At 24.2% G+C, this 22068-nt stretch overlaps 4 protein-coding genes across 4 annotated transcripts; 3 read left to right on the top strand and 1 right to left on the bottom strand.

Annotated features, from left to right (window-relative positions):
* Positions 1 to 91: 91 nt before the first annotated feature.
* On the bottom strand, positions 92 to 2302 carry PVVCY_1101960 (conserved Plasmodium protein, unknown function; the record flags this gene model as incomplete). Its single annotated transcript, XM_008626177.1, has 1 exon — positions 92 to 2302. The coding sequence occupies one exon, from the start codon at positions 2300 to 2302 to the stop codon at positions 92 to 94; it is 2211 nt and encodes a 736-aa protein (XP_008624399.1).
* A 902-nt stretch (positions 2303 to 3204) lies between these two features.
* PVVCY_1101950 (acyl-CoA synthetase, putative) lies at positions 3205 to 7275 on the top strand (the record flags this gene model as incomplete). The annotated part of the gene is made up of 1 exon (XM_008626178.1): positions 3205 to 7275. The coding sequence occupies one exon, from the start codon at positions 3205 to 3207 to the stop codon at positions 7273 to 7275; it is 4071 nt and encodes a 1356-aa protein (XP_008624400.1).
* Positions 7276 to 8792: 1517 nt separating this feature from the next.
* On the top strand, positions 8793 to 11388 carry PVVCY_1101940 (cell division cycle protein 48 homologue, putative; the record flags this gene model as incomplete). Its single annotated transcript, XM_008626179.1, has 2 exons — positions 8793 to 9087; positions 9236 to 11388. The coding sequence occupies 2 exons, from the start codon at positions 8793 to 8795 to the stop codon at positions 11386 to 11388; spliced, it is 2448 nt and encodes an 815-aa protein (XP_008624401.1).
* Positions 11389 to 13243: 1855 nt separating this feature from the next.
* PVVCY_1101930 (conserved Plasmodium protein, unknown function) lies at positions 13244 to 21770 on the top strand (the record flags this gene model as incomplete). Its single annotated transcript, XM_008626180.1, has 3 exons — positions 13244 to 21223; positions 21336 to 21422; positions 21543 to 21770. 3 exons carry the CDS (start codon positions 13244 to 13246, stop codon positions 21768 to 21770), a joined length of 8295 nt encoding a protein of 2764 aa, XP_008624402.1.
* Between the last annotated feature and the right edge of the window lie 298 nt (positions 21771 to 22068).

Raw genomic sequence — 22068 nt, 5'->3', positions numbered from 1 at the left:
TCAGTGTTTTATTTTTCTTTCACTTATTCAGTCAAACTATGCTATTCACACCTTTTGAAATAATTTTTCAAGGTTTTATTTTTTTTGTTTTTTAATTAGCAAATAAAAACCCTAAGGATTCTTTTTGAATATGTTTATTCTTGTTTAAAAAAAATTCCATATTTTTGTCATACATAAAGTAGTCTAAAATATATTTTAAATCAGTCATCATATTTTTTTTTTTCATTGCTTCAATAGTATTAAAAAAAATAAATTGTTGTGTATCATTTAAATGATGATATTTGTTAAAGCATATCATAATTAGCTGTTTACATAATTTATCATATTTTAAATTGTAATAATTAATAAAATGAAGAAAAATAACAATATCATTTAATGGTATAGGATATTCATTTTTTTTAGTAAGAGGGTTTAGTTTTTCATTATTAGACATGTTTGAATTGGGGCTAACATCTTGATTGGGTATATTTAATAATAGTTCATCGATTTTGTAACTTAATATGCTAAATAAATTACTAACTATTTTATTATCTATTATTTTCTTTTTTAAAAAAAATGTACATATAAGAGATATGTCACAAATTTCGAAAGAGTAATAAATATTTCTATGCCCTTTAAGTATATCCAAAAATATGTCAAATAAATTTATATACGATTTTAAAATATGATATTTTAAGGGTAAATTTAAAATATAACATATGAGAAAAAAATAATTTTTAAATATTTTGTTCATTATATGTTGGCTTTTATTTTCATAAAATTTATTTTCATCATATAAAGAAAAGTTATATGTATATTCTTGATTATATAGTAGGTTCAAAATGGATATACTTTCATCTGATGTTGTTTCATTTTGTTCATCTTGTCCATTTGTGTAACTAGGCATAATAACTTGTTCGTTTACAAAATCGTCGACATATTTTGCATTTATATTTGCCATACTTGGTATGTATTCTTGTAAGAGTTCTTCTATTTTATTGTTTAATTTTTTGTTACTATAATATTTTATATTGTCTAAAAATACTAGAAAAATCAATAAGTTGTTACGTAAAATGTTTTTATTATTTTCAATAAAATAATTCACAATACTATTAATAAAGTCTGTCATATAATAATTTTTTTCAGCTAATTTATTATCATTAATAAAAATGGATAATATTTCTTTAGCTTCAAATGGATTAATTTCTTTTCTTTCTACTTGGTTTTTTATTTGTGTGATCAATGAACTTTTTAGTTTAAGTCCTTCATATTTTATTTCTTTTGTTTTTATATATTTTTTTTCTTTTTTTATATTCAAATTTATAAATTTTATACTATCTTTTGATATCCGTTTTTCATATGCTTCCATATCTACCTCTTGTAAATTTTCTAAAACATTTCCTGTTGTGCTTTCATCTATTTTATTGCAAATTGTGTTTTCATTATTTTCAAATTTTTCAAAATTTTCAAAATTCTCATTCTTGTCTATATCTGAACTATTTTCAGCTTCTTCACCTGTATCATTCTTTTTTACTAATTTTTTAGCTGTACTGTTTTCGTGACTAAGACCCGGAAGGTTTTCCGCCGAGTCTCCTTTCAATTTATTTATTTTTTCAAAGTAATACTTGTCTAGATTAATCAATTTTATTTTATAAAATAAAGGCAAATTATTTATAGCAGCATATAAATTATCATAAGGATAAAATAACAAATTAGATATATTATATGAAAAAGTGTTGTCAATTTTATAATAATAAATCTCAAAAACTTTTAACATATAACAAATTATGTCTTTGTCCTTGTAATTTATTTTACATATTAAATAAAATAAAATAAATAAATCTTCATAACCAAAACAATAATTACTAAACTTTTTCATTAACTCATAAAATTTATCTTTTTCATTATTATATATATAAAAAATACACAAATGATTAAAATATTTACTATTAGTTATATAATTACAAAGATAATTATTAACAACATGTTTAAGTTGCTCATTAAATATATCATTATTTATATTGCCGTTCATATTATTTTCAACTAATTTGGTATCGCTACTTATTGAACATATGGCTTGCTCATTCTTGTTGAGAATATCATCATTCACATTATGGTTAGTAATAGTTGGAATTGTAGTAGTACTATTATTCCCTTGAAACATTAATTTTTTTATGTCTGGGACATCAATAACATTGTAAATTTTAATATCTGTATAAAAGTAGTCATATACTATTTTATTAACTTGCTCAGTTTTGTGTTTGGTAAAAAAAAATCTCTTTTCTATATTTCGTACAGTAGTTAAAAGGATTTTTTTTTTCATTTTTCAAAATATATCTTCCTAAAAATAATAAGGGCAATTTATTGATTTTCTTTATTAATTCCGTATGCCAAACTGGACATTATTTTATTTGTTCACAACCAAATTACACATGTATGCACATATTTTTGTTATTTATTCTATGTAGCAAGCATATCTATTTATTTCTGCATGTTCATATATTTTGTTAACTCTCCAATGGCTAGCTCTATATTTACATGACTTTGCAATAATTTTTTGTCACCTTTCTCTTTTTCCTGATTTATATTATTGCATTTGAATGTGAAAATACCAAGTTTTACTTTACATATTTTATGAATATATTCATTTACAAAAAAAATGCTATCAAAATATTGTAAGATGGAGTAAAAATTTAATTATTATATTTTTTTTCCTTGTCAAAAAGGAATTTTACATTTTTGTAAATTCATGGATTTTTGATAGTCCCACCAACACTATTGCAGCTTATGCAAATAGCTAGCAATGTTCATATAAATTTGAAAAATGGTAAAAATATAGAAGCTTGTTTAAATAGTCATAAAAAGGAATATTCGAGTTAACGCCATTTGGTATTTGAAAAGGAGTATATAACATAAAAAAATGGAATTGTTTAAATATATTGCATATAATGAATTGTAAAAATGAAAAAATTGCGACATCCTCAAAAAAACAAGGTCAATCATTAAGTGCATATACATTTGGGGAGGTTAACCCGTATTTTGTACATATTTTTGATTGAAAAAAAAAATTATATTATTTTTTATTTTTAGATTAATTTTTTTTTCTTTTATCTAGCACAATTACAATAAAATATATGCCACAAAACATACAAATATCGAAAACAATCAGATAGATTATAAGTAGAAATAATACAAAATAAGCCAAAGAAAAAAGAGAAAAAAAAAATGATGGATACAGAAAATACTTTGAAGAATTTCCTCAATCTCGAAAATATAAATGACAGATATGTTACAGATCTAAACACAAATAAAAAGAAGTTTTCTTATGCTGAGTTATGTGAAGAAATAGAAAATTTTCGAAAATTTTTTCAAAGTATAAATATAAAAAAAGGAGATGAAATATCTATTATTTTATTTAATAGTATAGAATATGTTTTGTCATTTTTAAGTATCAATTTTAATCAAAATATATGTTTACCACAAAATACAAATTTAAAAAAAGAAGAATATGAAAAATATTTGGTTAGCAATTGCAAGTATATAATAGTTCATGATTATGATGAAAATGATGAAAACTATGCAAGTATAAAAAAAAAACATGGATATTATAAAAATGTGCTTAATTCATTAGAAGAATTATCAAAAGAGAATAATATAGGATTGATAAAAATAAAAAAAAATAATACAAAACCTTATTTTACATATTCTTATATACCAAATGGTAGAGAATTAGAAAAACAAGACAAGGTTATAAACAATTCTGAATCAAAGAATGATATATGTCTACATTTGCATACGTCTGGAACGACTAGTAAAGTAAAAATTGTTCAATTAACTAATAATAATATAAAAACAACCATAAAAAATATTGTAAATTCATATGATATAAATAAAAATGATAATACAATTATAGTTATGCCTTTATATCATGTACATGGATTAATAGGAGTATTAATGCCTATTTTATTTTCAAAAGGAAATATATTATTTCAATTAGGTCATTCATTTAGTGCTTCAGAATTTTGGAATAACATAATGGAATATAATATTAGTTATTTTTCTGCAATACCAACAATATTAAAAATTTTATTATTGCGATACGAAAAAGATTATTTAAGAGAAGATAGTGATAAAAAAAAAGTTCAACATAAATTGAGATTTATTAGAACTTCAAGTTCAAGTTTAGATGAATTATTAGAAAAGGAAATCGAAGAAAAATTTGAAACTCAAGTTTTTCAAGCATATGGTATGACTGAGGCATGTCATCAAGTTAGTTCAAATAAATTAATAAGCAATAATAATAACAAAGTATGTATGAAAAAGTTAAAAAGTGTAGGAATACCGAATGTAGGAGTTGTAATATATGATGCCGAAAAAAAAAAAGTATGTGACTATAATACGTTAGGTGAAATATGTATTAATGGAAAAAATGTTATGTATGGTTATAAAGAAATAAAAGATAATGATCATATATATGTATATGTTAATACAATAAAAGATAAGACACAATATATGATGAATAATAAATTTTTAGAAATTGGAGAAAATGTACCTTTTTTTAAAACTGGAGATATAGGATATGTTGATGAAGATAATTTCCTTTTTTTATCTGGTCGAATTAAAGATATAATAAATAGAGGAGGTGAAAAAATTATGCCCAATGAAATAGACGATGTTTTAAGAACACACCCAATCATACAAGATTGTATAACTTTTGGATCAAAGGATGATGTATATGGTGAAATTATAAACGCTTCGGTAATAGTTAAAAGTGCTTATTTAATCAGTAGCAATAATAATATGAATAAAATAAATGAATATATGGAAAATGGAATGGAAAATAAAGTTAATGCACCAACTCAAAAACAGAACGATAAAGTTGTTGAAAATAATGACAATGCTAAAGAAGATACCGAATTTGATGTAAATAAAAGTATAGAATTAAATTTGAATAATTTTCATAGAAGATTTGAACTAAAAGAACATATGAGAAAAGGATTAGCCGATTTTAAAGTACCTAAAAATATATATTTTGTTAATAATTTTTTAAAAACAGATACAGGTAAAATATCACGAAAAAAAGTATCAGAAGGTATTGAACTGATAAAAAATAAAGATATTCCAATTTTTGATATTATTGCTATAATTTTTAAAAAATATGAAATAAATTATATATATGGAGTATATGGCATACCTATAAATAAAATTATAAAAAGTTTTATTAAAAATCAAATTTATTATATTAGTTTTCGCAATGAAATAAATGCTGCTATAAGTTCTAATTATGTAAACTATTTTAGTACACAAAACAAAAAAAAAGTTGGAATCGTTTTTGCATGTTCCGGTCCAGGATTTATAAATACAATTAGTGGCTTATACAATTCAAAAATAAATAATTTACCTATGATATTAATATCTTTTGAAAATTTTATAGATAATAATTTAACACTTTTTGAAAAGTATAATAATTTTCAATATTTTCCACAATTGGATTTTTTAAATAAATCTAAAGAAATATGTAATTATGTATATCATGCAAATTCTTTAGACACATTCTATGATCAGTTTGATAAAGCCATAAATCAAGCTGTTAAGTATAAAGGCCCTGTTTATTTAAATTTAGATTATAAAATGATAAACCAAACAGTACATATTGAACACGCCTTTCAAGTATTAGACATGGTTTCAAAAAATGTTAATATATATTTTGATCTAAACAATGATCAAGTTGTAAAGACAGATCAAGTATATGTCACCCCACATATGACTGATGAACAAATGAAAAAATTTGTAAATTTAGTAAACCAGATAAAACATATTTATAAGTCTAACAGTAAGGGTGTCATTTTTGTAGGGACAAATTGTAATAATGGCATAAAATATATTTTAAAATTATCGAAACTTTTGAAAATTCCAATATATACTAACACAATGGGAAAATCTTTTATAAAAGAAAATTACATTTATAATGTAAATTCTTGTAAATCTTTTCTCTTTAACAATATCGATTTTTGTATTTCTATTGGTACCCCATACAATTTTTATTTCGATTTTGGAAATTTCCTGATATGCAAAAAAGAAAACATGATATGCATTGACTTGAATAATGTTGAAGAAGTTCCAAAAAATGCTGACAAAAATAATCATTTCTTTTTTCATGATTTATATTTTGTTTTAAAAAAATTATATTTTACTATGAAAGAGGATACTACATTATTGTCAATGATTGATGATCGACAAAACTGGATTAATACTCTAAGCAAAGAAAAAAAGAAAAATACTTATAAAATATGCACAAAAATTGCAACCCAGTTTTTTGATCAAAATAATAATACATTTACTATGGAACAAGCTTTTTTAATTTTACGAAATATCTTAATTAATTATTATTTTATACAAAATGATATTTCAATAGAGTATAAAAAATATTTTACAAATTATTTTCAACTACTTAATGAAGACCAAATAAAAGCTCATGGCTTATCCGATATAGTATATACATCAGAAGAGGAAAGAAAAATAGTAAACAATAGTAAAAAGGAAAAAATAAACCAACTAAGTAATGATAATATTGAAAATATAAATTGGGAAAGTTTTCCAGAAAATGAAGACGATTGTGATTTAAGTGATAGCAGTGAGGATGAAAACAAAAATAGTGATATAATTGGACAAAGGAAAGAAAACAAATTTTTAAATAAAAAAATAAAAAAAAGAATAATAATTACTAATGAAGGATCTATATCATTAATGATGGGAATTTTATATTTACCAAAATTTGGATTATATAATTATGTAATACCACAAATAAATGGAATGATGGGAGTTTCAATGAATGCAGCTATTACTGCTTCTTTAGAAAATAAAAATTGTATAGTATTTTCAATTTTAGGTGATTCATCTTTTGGTTTTACTTGTAATGAAATTGAAACTATTTGTAGACTCAAACTAAAAATTGTTCTTATTATTATAAATAATAATGGAATATATGGAAGTAGAGATTTTGAAATGAAAGAAAAAAGGGAAGAACAAAAAAGTGAAATAAATTATGACAATAATAAAACCTTTGACACTCAGTTTTATTTAAATAATCCATCAGCTTTATATCATTTTAGTAAATATGAAAATTATATTACTGCTCATGGAGGATATGGTTCTTTCATTGATACTAAAGATGAATTTATAAAACAGATGAAGCATATTACTAGTGATAAGTTTGATCATTTTCCAGTTTTACTTAACGTACTCGTTGAAGACACTGGTTCTGTTCATTTTCATTCCGATAAATGTATTCTATAAAAGTTTTAAAATTTTGTAAACAACGTAAATGGCTTACATATATTCTATGTTTTTTCAAAAAAAGTAAGAATAAACATTTTAAACTTTTCTATAAAGATCATAAGAAAAGGAACCCCTTTTTAGCAACTGTATCTATGATTTTTTTTTTATCATTATTTTTCCCAAATATAATCTTTTGCATAAGTTGCATAATTTGCATCTACATATGTTGCATAACTTGTGTTATCGTTTCTGTCAAGATGTGTAAAACAAATGATATTTTAACTTTGGTTGAAAATAAAAAATTCGTATTTTACTTTATAATACAACTTTTAATGGATTAATCCATTTTTTATTGATAAGCAATATGGCTACATAAATAAAAGGCAACGATAGTATTATTACCCGTAGGTGCCACCCCTATGATTACTGCTTGACATATACTACCATTTTATATTTATATATTGTGGATGTACATCGTATTTATGACAGTATAGCATTTTTTTCGACTTATAAGAATGTAGGGAAACATATGTATAGCTACAGAGGGGATAACTATAGAAAAGAGCCTTGCCTTAAATTCTCTTTCTTAGTAAAAATAATTATTATATAAAAGAATAACAATTTTTCCCTTATAAAATTGTATTATTCAAATTTTACAAACTATAAAAATACGTAAGAATAAAAAGAACAATAATATTTTTTAATAGTACAATAGGGGCTATTTAAAAAAATATATATATACACCCTATCAATAAACCAAACAATAATAATAATAATATAACTAGTTGGAATAATTAAACTTTTTCATTGTTATAAATAAATAAAAGCTATACATTTTATTTAACCCATTATTTTCCCATGTTTAATTTATTTTAAATTTAATTTAAAAAAAAGAATAATTAAATTGTACATATTATTATATAATAAAAATAATACACAGTACTAACCCATTTACAAAATTATTACTACAAAACAAATTGCACGCATATTATATATTTATAAAAAATATAGTAGAAACATTTACCTTTGTATAATATATACTTTTCCTGATAAGTTCTTAAATACTATAGCACAAAAAAAGTTAAAAATATATAAGTAAAAAATTCACAACATAAATTATGAGCCTTCATTTATATTTTTATTCTATTAATTATATTTACTTTTTATTTTTATTTTGAAATAGTAAAGAAACTGTTATAAAAAATATATTAATAATACAAATAGTTTTAACAAAAATAAAGTATTATAAAAAAGGGAAGTAATTACAATTTTGTTATTGTAATATTAAGTACACACATATATTATATATTCTGCCAATATATATTGTTTTTTTTTTGACAGAATAATAAGTATAAGATTTATTTTCCTTCAATCTTGGCATTTTTATAATTCAATATTAAGTTACTATATTTATAAATGAGCCTTGAAAAATATACTATATATAATGTACATATGTATGTATAATATATATACGTAGATATAGTATATATACTTATATCCTTGGCTTTTTTTTTTTTTTTTCTTTGATAAGTATAATGGAAAATAACCCTGATACTAAAACCTTGGGTGATGATAATAATGGAAAAATAACAAAAAAAAAAAATTTATGTCGACTTATTGTTGAAGAAGCAACAAATGATGATAACTCAGTAGTTGCATTAAATACTAAACGGATGGAGGAGTTAAATTTTTTTAGGGGAGATACAATTCTAATTAAAGGGAAAAAAAGGCATTCAACTATTTGCATTATATTAAATGATAATGATTTAGATGAAGGAAAAATAAGAATAAATAAAGTTGCTAGGAAAAACTTGAGAGTCTGTTTAGGAGGTAAGATAATTATCAAACAAAACCTACTATAAAATCTGGAAAAAATTTTTGATCATTTTCAAATCTTTTCCTCAATTATGCTATCCTTTTATTTCGTTTATCTATTTTATACATTTTTATTTTTTCACTTTTTTACTCCTTCCTTCAGACATTGTCTACGTAAAGGCATGCCCTGAAATCCCCTATGGGAAGAAGATTCAAGTATTACCAATTGATGATACAATCGAGGGTTTGGCAAAAGATACTTTGTTTGAAATATTTTTAAAGCCTTACTTTAATGAATCATATAGACCCGTAAAAAAAGGAGACTTGTTTTTAGTAAGAGGTGGATTTATGTCTGTCGAATTTAAAGTTGTTGAGGTCGATCCAGATGATTTTTGTATTGTATCACCAGATACTGTAATATATTATGAGGGTGATCCCATTAAAAGAGATGATGAAGAAAAATTAGATGAGATAGGATATGATGATATTGGTGGTTGTAAAAAACAGCTAGCTCAAATTCGAGAAATGATTGAATTACCTTTAAGGCATCCAGGTTTATTTAAAACTTTAGGAGTTAAACCACCAAGAGGTGTATTATTATATGGACCTCCAGGTAGTGGTAAAACATGTATTGCTAGAGCTGTAGCAAATGAAACAGGGGCTTTTTTCTTTCTAATTAATGGTCCCGAAGTTATGAGTAAAATGGCAGGAGAAGCAGAAGCAAATTTAAGAAGAGCTTTTGAAGAAGCAGAAAAAAATTCACCTGCAATTATTTTCATTGATGAAATTGATTCTATTGCTCCAAAAAGAGAAAAAACAAATGGAGAAGTAGAAAGAAGAGTTGTATCACAATTATTAACATTAATGGATGGTATCAAAAGTAGAGGACAAGTTGTTGTTATTGCCGCTACAAATAGACAAAATTCTATCGATCCTGCTTTAAGAAGATTTGGAAGATTCGATAGAGAAATTGATATAGGTGTCCCAGATGATAATGGTAGATTTGAAATATTACGAATCCATACCAAAAATATGAAATTATCTCCTGATGTTAAATTAGAAGAATTAGCTAGTAATACACATGGTTTTGTTGGTGCAGATTTAGCACAATTATGTACAGAAGCTGCATTAACATGTATAAGAGAAAAAATGGATGTAATTGATTTAGAGGATGAAATTATTGACAAAGAAGTTTTAGAAAGTATGTGTGTAACTCAAGATCATTTTAACATGGCCTTAGGAACATGCAACCCATCATCACTTAGAGAAACTGTTGTTGAAGTTCCAAATGTTAAATGGGATGATATTGGAGGTTTAGATGAAGTTAAAAATACATTAAGAGAAATGATTTTATATCCTATTGATCATCCAGATAAATTTGAAAAATTTGGTATGGCTCCATCTAGAGGTGTATTATTTTATGGACCTCCTGGTTGTGGTAAAACATTATTAGCTAAAGCAGTTGCATCTGAATGCTCTGCAAATTTTGTTTCAATTAAAGGTCCTGAATTATTAACTATGTGGTTTGGTGAGTCTGAAGCTAATGTTAGAGAAGTTTTTGATAAAGCTCGAGCTGCAGCACCATGTGTTTTATTTTTTGATGAATTAGATTCCATTGGAACTCAAAGAGGTTCGTCTTTAGGTGATGGTAGTGGTGCAGGTGATCGTGTTATGAATCAACTATTAACTGAAATTGATGGTGTTGGACCAAAAAAAAATCTTTTCTTTATCGGTGCAACTAATAGACCAGAATTATTAGATGAAGCTCTATTAAGACCTGGAAGATTAGATCAATTAATTTATATTCCTTTACCCGATCTAGCTGCACGAATCTCTATTTTAAGTGCAATTCTAAGAAAATGTCCTGTCGCAGATAATGTACCTATCGACTTTTTAGCTCAAAAAACAGCTGGATTTAGTGGTGCAGATCTTGCCGAATTGTGCCAAAGAGCCGCTAGGGCAGCTATTAGAGATGCCATTGATGCCGAAGAAATGAATAAAAAATCAAAGCTTGCATTAAATCCTGAAGGAAATACTGAAAACAACCAAACTAATGAAAATCAAGCTACAAATAACGAAGAATCTGATATAAAATACGAAATCACCAGACATCACTTTAAAGAAGGATTAGCAGGAGCTAGAAGAAGTGTTTCACAAGCGGATCTAATTAAGTATGATAATTTTAGGATAAAATTTGATCCATTATATAAGACTAAATCTGGTGGAGCAAATGAAGACTTTATTATTGATTGGCCCGATGAGGAAAATAATGACGATCCACAAGATTATAATGTAGATGATGATTTATACTCATAAAATTAATATCTTTATTTTACTTTTATACTTTAGTTTCCATGCATTTTTATTTTTTTAACATTAAATATCCATTTTTATTTATGCGTATTTTGTGATTGCCTTCTTCGGCTTTTCATGCTTATACATGTAGAGAGTGAAAAGATATTTTACATTTAAATCTTTTACTATTTCCTATATGCATGCATTTATACGACACATAAATAAATAGTTCCAATATTATAATTAGAGCAAATATAAACAACCAAAATAAAACATACGCAATTTTATTTGCTACTTGTTGTATGCAACGTCTTATAAAAATAAATGAATATATATATGGTTTGCTATTTGTTCCTATCAATGCAGTTAAAAATGGTCAGCACGTATAGAAAGAAAACATAAAAGTTGGCATTATTATGTTTGTCTATATACACTTTTCAGGCCAAAAATGTTTCACAATCACCTATAAGTCTTTATGAAATACCACCATATTTTTCTTATGATTAAATTGTAAAAAATATACATATATAGCATTATTGTATCTTTATTTTATGAACAGTACATAATTTACAGCTGTTTTAAATATAATTTTATTTATTTTATTCCTCTATTAGGAGAAATAAAGCAATAAAAATATGCACATGTCATATAAAATTAGGTATTTGGTCATATTTTTTTTATAATTAATATACAAGTAAAACTAAATTTGTGTGTGTCTTATATTAAGTAGAAAATATTTGGCTAGCTTAATACAAATGATTAATCAAAAAAAAAAAATAATAATAATAATTGAGAGTAATAAAAATATATTTAAAAGAATAATAGCAATGAGCTAAATATTATTTATTAACAGGAATAAAAATTATTACAGTAATAATATTTTTTAATGGGAAAATAATATAACAGTATTTAATATAGATTTTTTAAAAAGGTAACAAATATACTATAAAAAATTAAATATTTACATTACTTATTTATCTTTATTTTTATTTTATGTTCTCTTATTTTAATCAACAAAAAAAACGATGATATTTTATTCGGAATTGGGAATTTTGCGTATTCTCAGCATTTTCTGCAATTTTCCACTTTGTCGTTTCTCTATTTAAAATTTTATTTTTTATGACTTTTAATTTCATATATATATAACCATTATAAATATTAACAAATTTTGAATACATCACAATAATTAAAATAAATGAGTTACTAATCTTTAATTTTTTATGTATTGATATTTTTTGATTGTCTATTTTGACAATTTTTTTTAAATATTTTCGACATATTAAATGATACATTATTTTATTTTTTTCATTCTTTTTTTATTTAAGTTATTCTTAATTTTTTAAAATTCTCTATACCACTGTGTCTTATTTTTTCTTTTCTATATTTTTTGTGTTACTAATTTATTAACATATATACAATAGAAAATAAGTTATATAAAGAAAACGCTGAAAAAAATTATATTCCCACATGTTTTAAATTGATATTTATGAACCATTTGTTTTTTTTTTCAAATATATATGTATATATACTATTTTGTTTCTTTACACTTAAAGATGCATTACTTTATCAAATTCTATGTGAATGCTATAAAAAACAGATGTATAGACACATCACCTTTTACCATTCCTGAGATTAAATAGGCATTATAAAAGAAATATTGGAGTTTAGAAAAATAAATTACAATGAAATTGTATAATTATCATTATACTATATACCTATGTATATATTATTTATTTGTTTGTTATTTTTTTCATTGTAAATGAATTCCTCTTCGTAATCTCTTATATTTACAAAACTATGTAAGAAAATATACAAGCTATATTTGGGTTTGAAATTATTTGAAAAATTATTTTTTCGTTAAACAAAGGAATATAAAATGGTAATTAATAGCAATAAGTCCTCAAATGATGAAACGAATCAGAAAGATGATATTATGTTCAACCGTTATTTAAATAAGAATATTTCGAAAAATTCTCAAGACCAAAAATTATTGTCTCATGAAAACAAAAATTTGAAACACACACATAATACGCAAGGGACAACCAATTTTGTTGATTCAAATAATAAGAATTGCCAAGAAGTGCCTGCAAAAAATATGAGGAATGAATCTACTTGTAAAACTAGAGACGAAAATAATGTAAATAAGAAAAATGGAAGTTATATGAATTTTCTCAAAAAAAATGTAAGGAGTGTGATCAGTAATATAACTGGGGGATTGATATTGGGGAGACAAAAGGATAACGAAGGACTTTCACCTTTAAAAATAAATAAAATTAGTCTAACAAATAATGATAAACAATTCAAGCAATGGAGCACAAAGGGTATTACAAATAACACGCCTAAATTGAATAACATAAACAATTCAAGCATGCCAAATTTAAAAAAAGGACCCGATTTTACTAAATACAAAAGTTTAGTCAATAAAAAAAAATCTCCTATCCATGAGAATATAAGGGATATTGCTAAACGCAACATACAAGATATTATAAAAAAAAAAATAAATGAAAATAATAAACCAGGAAAAGAAGTTCCAGTAATGCCTTTGAAAAAAATGAATTATCAATTTCCTCTTACTACCCATAATAGTATAAATCAAAAAATTCTAGACAATCTAAAAAAAGGACCTCCCCCGAATACATCCATGGTAAATAGAAAAGTAAAGATGGATATTAAAACAATAAATGATAATAAAATAAAAAGTAATTTAAATAATAATATAAAAGAATATAAAAATAAACAATTTTTATTAAAAGGGCTTAATAAAAATGAAAAAATTCCATATAAAAAAGGTTTGTATACACCTACTTATATGTCTAATCGTAATAAAAAATTAATGCAAGATGAAGAATTGAAAATAATAAGAAATGATAATAAATTTCATAAAAATTTAAAAAAAATGTTAATTAATACTATTATGAATCCTGAAAATGAGGAAAAAAATAATAAAGTAATTATGTCAAATAAAAAAGATTCTTCTCCATTTTTGAAGAGGCAATATAATAATGTAACACATAAGAATAGTCCAATAAATAAAGGACAAAATAATTTAATGAAAAACAAAAACCCTATTGAAACAAAACAAGAAATGCTTAAAAGATATTCAACAGCAGTTAGAAACAGAAATTTAATTATTATAAAATCTAATAACACCCTCAAATACAGTAATACTAACACATCTAATGTTGTTATTGCTAATGATGTAGAAGACGTAGGAAGTTGTAAAAATAAAAAACAAACAGAAGATACGATATTGATAGATGAAGAAGTACAAGGATATAAAGTGATAGGTGGAATAAATAGTAATGCGGATTTGGAAAACTTAAAGAGATATAGAACTAATAAAAACATATTCGAAGAATTAATCCAACGTAATTTAAATAAAGATGAAAAGAAACATGTTATTTTTAAAAGTATAGAAAATTTTAAAGCTAGTTCCTTTTCCCCTTTAAATAGGACTATCGATAAAGATGGTAAAAATAAAAACGAAGAAATTAGTACGCCAATCAATAATATTCTTAAAATAGAAAAATATCAAATTTTGAATAATGAAGGAAAAGAAGACAAATCAAAGGGTCACGATGAAAAAATAATAAATAACAGTATTTTTGTTTCAAACGATAAAATGGACATAGATGAAAACAATTTGAGCGATGCTAAAAGTGAAAACAATAATAATCAGTCTAATGAATTAGATGATGGAATGGATAATAATAATAATTTGAAAAATAGCGAAAAAAATAAAAGCTTAAATCATATAAATTTTAAACAAACTTCAGTTGATATTGATAATGATATAGATGAAATTGTGACAATATTCAAAGAAACAATTATAGATAAAATAAATGATGAAAAAAGTGGTATATGTGTAAGTGATATAATTAGAAAAGAAGATAATCAAAAATCGATTTTACTATATAATGAAAATAATATGAACACTTTAAATAGTTCTACATTTGTGCCAATTCCAAAAGGTGATAAAATGGGAAGCAATACGAATGAACTTCTCCATAATGAAGATAACGTAAATGCACACATTGATGTAAAATTAGAAGAAAGTCAATTTGATATTGAAAAAAATATATATTTTCAAAAAAATGAAGAAAAGGTGTGTGAAAAATTGGAATACGAAAGAAATTGTGACGATATTGGCAGCAATCAGCATCAAACAAATAATACTAAATTGGTGAAGGATAAAAGAAAAAAATGGGAATACATAAAAAAACATATATCATATATTAAAACACAGGAAGCAAAACATTTAATTAATGATACATATAATGATAGTAAAAAGTTTGGAATAACTTGTTGTTTGGGTAGCGATGAAAATGAAACAAATTCTGTTACACTTTTAAATGATGATAAAATATTACATAAAAATAAAATGTGTGTAAATTTTTCAAAACCCCAAGTTGGTAAGCGTAGTAACAGAAATAATAAAATTGGCAATAAGATTCTTTTGTTGAATAAATATACAAACAAAATAATATTGAGGAGGAAAAAATACATAATGAGTAATTTTTCTTTTAATTTTAAAAAAAATTATAATCTTAGTTTAAATAATCAAAATATTAATTTTTTTAAAATAAAAAAAGGAAAATTTTATGATAAAAATGAAAAATTTCACAAAAAAAAAAAAAAGATAGATGTGATAAATTTAGAGTCTCAAATTGGTAGTAATACCAGTATTGATAATAGTTCTGGTTATATCACCAAAAAAAGTAACATTTGTGGAAATAATAATACGAAAAAGCGAAAAATTTATTTACCTTTAGAAAAAAATAATACACAAAATTATGAACAAGTCAGGAGTAAAAAAATTAATTCCATGCATTCTTTACAAGCATGTGTGTTATCACAAATGGATGGTGAAATTAAAGATTCACAAGAAATATTAACTAGCCAAAGTGTAATCTATAAAATAAAGGATGGTGTGACAGAAAATGGGAGTGAAAAAAAAGGTGAAGTTGTTAATTTAGCCTCAAGTGAAGATAGCGAACAAAATATGCACACCAAGGAAAATGCATCTACTATAGAGGATGCTAACCAAATGGAAGAACCTTCCCATTCTGATAAGCATGAGAGTGTTTTCAGTTCTTTACAATTTGAGTCTGATGATTTTGAAAATTTATATAATGACCCCTCGAGTAAAGAAGGCATATTTTTTTATGAGCATGAATGGGTGAATATAATTTTACAACTGATAAATAATAATAATTTGGGGTTGGCAGAAAATTTAATGATCTGCCTTTTTCAAAAAGAAGAACAATTGTACAAGTCATTTATAAATGATGGACTAAAATGCAAAAGTAGTAGTGATGAAAATGTGTTTGTTAAGTCAGAGGAATGTATAAAAAAAGATGACGAAACAGTTAGTAGCTTTGGTATAAATAACAAGGATAATAATAAGAAGAAACAAAAAATAAGTAAAAAGTTATCACCTTTTATGCAACAAATTTGTATGAAATGCCCTTTAGATTGGCCTTTATTAGACATTGGAATGTTAATCATAGTCTCTCAAATTGTTTGCTATATTTTTAATTATAATAAAATAGATTTTTTTTTTGATGCCTGTAGAATGTTTGAAAAATATTGTATTGGGATTTTATTAAATTCATCATTAATATGTACAAAAAAGAATGGAAGTTTTGTTTTTATGTTTGAACATGAGTTTTTTCATCAAATTGTAATTCCTAAGAATTATAAAATATCTAATGAGATGATTAAATATCATTCAAACTATTTAAAAAATGATTATTTTATTCAAGAAAAAACAATTTTAGATTATATTTTTATGTCCTTAGCATATTACATCACTATAAGTCAAAATTTAAAGGATTATATCGAAAATAATAATATTATTTATTACTTGAAATTTTTTCACAAAGGGATTGATACAGACGAAGTCTCTGGGGCAATGTCGGACATCTTCCCCGAGAAGAAACTCAAAAGGAGACGGACCGAAGAGGGAAGCGACGAAAAAAATGATGGCACTACTGACAATCCGTTTGGGAGAACAATTTTATCAGACACGACACACAATTTTAAGAACGACTGCAGTATCAAACATAGGCATTCTGAATGCTTGCATAAATATAAGAACAGATCAGATTATATAAGTAAAGAAAAGAATCGAAAAAAAAGGCTAAGTATATTGAGAACATCTAGATGTATAAAAAAGTTGAAAAAAATAAAGGGAATTAGTAAAATTGAAAAAAGTTCTGATTTTGAAGAATTAAATAGTAGTAGCCAAAACAATGATAACCAACTTAATCAGGATGGCTGTATAAAAAAACGACCAAACTATTCAAAGGTCGAAAAAAATGAATTAAATTGTTTACTTAAGAATAGAAAGATTGATACAATTGTAAAATATCATACGAAAACTAAATTTGAAAAATTATTATGTTTGATAATTATTGAAATATTTAATTTAATATATGACAATAGAAAATATACCATTGAAAACATTTTAATAATTCGAAAGTTTTTTCGAATTTTCCTAAATTATGCACAAAAAATGTTTATTTCATTGTCTATATATATACATTCAAAAAAAAGTAAAAAAAAAAGTTTAGATCCTTTGCAAAACCAAGACTGGAAAGATAATCCCATTGGTACATATTACAACAATAGGGGAACTTGTATTGGCCACGATGTCAGAAGCGAGGAGTCAGATCCATTTATTCCAATGCCAAATTATATATATGAAAATTATTATAATATGTGGGTATGGATTGAAAGAATGTTTTGTGAAAATTTTTATCAAATAAATAATATGGTATTCAATTTTTTTAGTTTTGAAAAAAATGATATAGACAGTAAAAAATTAAATGTTGATTATAGTAAGCTAGAATTAATAAATCGAAATATAAAACGATTTTCATCTTTACAAAAAAGAAATAGTTTTATATTAAAGGAGTATTGGGCTATTTTTGGTTTGAATAATGATTTAAAAAGTGGTGTAAAAAATAGTAGTAATACTTTGGACGAAGGTAATGAATTTCTTCCTGGAAGTGTCTATTCAAAAAAGCTGCTTCCAAATTGTTATACATTTGAAGAATGGTCAGGAAAAAATAAATTATTTTATGAACTAGAAAAACACGATCAGGAATATGATATGCTTTGTTCCTATTTTTTATCTTCTATACATTGTATATGTAAGACATATTTAAGTATGGGAGAAATACCATCATTCCTTCATTTGAAAAATGAAAATAATGTTATATTAAATAATTCGGTAATTAATTCAAATGGTATGAATTTGTCTTTTACAAAAACAGAATTGAAAAAGGAATGCAATGAGGATGACGAAATAGATGTAACTTTGAAGGAAGATAAAGATAGGAATCAAAATGGGAAAGAATCTGCTAAAAATTCGAATGAATATGATGAGAAAAATGTTTTATGGTTAAGGCAATTGAAGAAAAGATTAAAAGTTTATGATATACAATGGCATGAAGAATATGAAAAGAAATATTTTAATGTGTTAAATTGTATAAACTTATTGAAAAAGCAATTTAAAAAAAATAAATTATTTTATAAAATAATGAAAAATAATATATCATCTATTTGGTTAAGTAAAATACAGATATATTTACAATATATACAAATAGCAATAAATTGTAAATTTGTTTTAGGTTACACATATAATAATATTTATTTGTTTATTAAAAAAAATTACTCTTTTGTAATTACAATTATAGAGCATTACATGAATTCCAAAATGGGCGTCGCTACAGATTCTACAGCTGCTACAGCTGCTACTAATGTTGAAGAAACTGACCAGGCAAGAGAAAACAACGATAATGATGTAGACCTGAATAATGATAAGGATTGCTCAACAGGGAGTGACACTGACGAATCGGATGCATCCTCGATCTTAGATTTTCCTATAGATATAGGGGAATTTTCGATTGATGAAAATTTTTTACTAACAGCATGGGAAATTGCAAATTTTTATTTTTCCATTTTATATTACAAGCTAGAGTTAAAAACTATTTTAATTGAGATATTGAAATGGATAACTTTTTTTGAAAAAATTGGAACGAAATATTCACAAGAACTGTTTAGGTTTCGCTCTAGTTCATATATTTTGCACATCCTCATTTTGATGAACAAATATGAAGTTGCCCAAAAGATTATGAAGCGCATTTCATGTCATTACATTAAGAGTGAGGATGTGGCTGAAGAGAATAGGGAAGAGTTGCAAGGAAGACGATGCATATTGTCTTACTTAAAAAAGAACAAAATGATGGATAAAAGAAGTTTGGAAAGTTTGAGCATATTGAAGGAAGAGAGAGATAGTAGTAATGAAAATAAAAAAGGAGGTGATAGTAGTGTAGAAAATTTATTTCCTTACTTTGAAAAAAAAAAAATATTATTATTTCATATTATAAATAAATGTTATTTATATAATAAGTGGGTAAACTATATGATAATGAAATATAACAAAGTTTTAATTTATTTATTAAAACGAAAAAATATTGTAAAACTAATTTTATTTAACAAAAAAAATGTTAGTATCCTTATGAATCGACGAAAAGAAAAAATATTAATAAAAAATATTAGTAAGCATATGATTAAATTACAAAATGTTTTACTTTTTTTATATTATTTATCTATCAAATTATACAAAAGTTATTATTATCATTCATCTATTTTGCATAACAATACATCTAAACAAATATTGGAAGCGTCTAAATATTTGAATATAAAAATAAAAAAAAAACAGATCATAATGAATTATATTTCTTCATTTCAAACTTGTCAAAATTTCCAAACTTACAAATCGGGAGATATAAATATGCCAATGAGTTACATAGGTAGTAGTCCTATGTATGTGTCTAATTTATCGGAGCAATTTCCTAGTGCAACACTTTTTAAGTCTACCTCCTTAAGTTGTGATAATAAACTGATAAGCACTAATGCGTCTACAATTCCTATTCCGTCAAATGGGGGTATTAAAATGGAAAGAGATGATTCTTTTGTTTTTGTAAATCCAGATTCAAAAGTAAACATAAAAAATGATAGTAATTGCACAGGGGGTAACCAAAATAATGATGACATGTTTTATTTGCACGCTTTAATATTGAGTATACAAATACAATATACACTCTCTATTTGTATTATTTTGTGCTCTGACTTGTTTATTGCACCGAAAAAAGTAAACAGACTTATGAAAATGAAAAATTGTGTAAAAAAAAAAAAAAAATTAGAATCAGCCAACTTTGTTTTATCATTATTTAGTTATAAATTATTATGTAAACATTATAGAATCATAAATGGGCATGCTTATAAAAAAAGAAAAGAAAGATGTAATAAAGAAGGTAGTGTAACGAGCCCTATTGAAGGTGTGGAAGAAGAAAATAATCCAAAACATTGTGACGACAAATCCAATGACTTAACAAGTAAACCGAACATGAATAATACTAATTGTTCTACAAAAGTTGAGATAAATAATGAGCATGATGATAAATTGGGTATGCCTTTACAAGAAAATTTTCGACAGATAGATGAAAACAAAATTTCAGATTATTCTACCAATAATATAAAATTAGGAAGTAATAAACAGAGGGAAGGATATAAATCTGACTCTTTAAATGATAAATTAATAAATGAGTCTGACAAAATGAATGACGTAAATTATTTAAGTGATTTTGTTCCAGGAAAATATGAAAATTATAAAAAAAATATTTTGAAAAAAAAAAACTACAATAATATTTATGAAAATTTATTTATACTTCGAAAAAATAAAATAAAAAATGTTATTACAAAAAAAAATAATTATCATATCTTAGTTAAAATATCGACATGGTTAAGCAAAAATTCGGTTTCCCAATTGACCTGGATTACCGAGGTAATTCAATAACATGTCTTTCTCTAGCATTATACTAGTATGCTTAGTGACACTATTTTATTATTGCATTATATTACATTATGTTACATTTTCTTACCCTTTTGACGTTTAGAAACTGTTTAAAATGTGCCTCCCCGAGATGTTGTGCGTTGTTTTGGGATTACAAGCAAACATGCTTGTTAACAAAAATATCGTAGCAGTAATAAAAAAATGCGAAAAATATACACAAAGTGGGTAGTGGTCGTGGGTAGTGACAATGTGGAATGCTTCTTTGCTATATGAATTAAATATTTTCTTTTTTTTTTTCCTCATTTTTTAGAATGTAAAACGAATTGACAGAATCATGAAGTTGTGCTCCGAGAGCCCACAACTTGTCTACTTCTCAACGGAGTCCTTGAAAAAGTATAAAAATAAAAACTGTAAAATATATAATAAATATTTTAAAATTTATAAAAAGTCAAAGGAAATATTTTTAGAAAAAAAAAAGGAAATTAATAATTCGAATGATATTATGAATAAGCTTTGTGAATATTTCCTAAAATTTTAATGTAATGAAATTTTTTTTAAAAAATGTGGTATATGTCTATTTTATTTTTTTCATATAAAAAATAGGTACTACCTATTTTATTGTGCACTCGTTTATTTGTTTTTCGGTATGCATACATATTTATATTATATTTATATTATATGATTTGATTTGCTTTTTTTTTTGTTTAAAACTTTAAAATTATAATTTTTAATATTTATGATATATTATTCAAGTTAGAAAAATGTTTAACCAAATAAAATATTTTAGACACATAAAAAAAATGCACACATACTCATATGTAAGTGTATGTAATTAG

The sequence above is a fragment of the Plasmodium vinckei genome, assembly GCF_900681995.1.
Source record: "Plasmodium vinckei vinckei genome assembly, chromosome: PVVCY_11".
Taxonomy (NCBI): domain Eukaryota; phylum Apicomplexa; class Aconoidasida; order Haemosporida; family Plasmodiidae; genus Plasmodium; species Plasmodium vinckei.
Note: the sequence above shows the minus strand (reverse complement) of the source record. Positions and strands in the feature narration are given on the sequence as shown.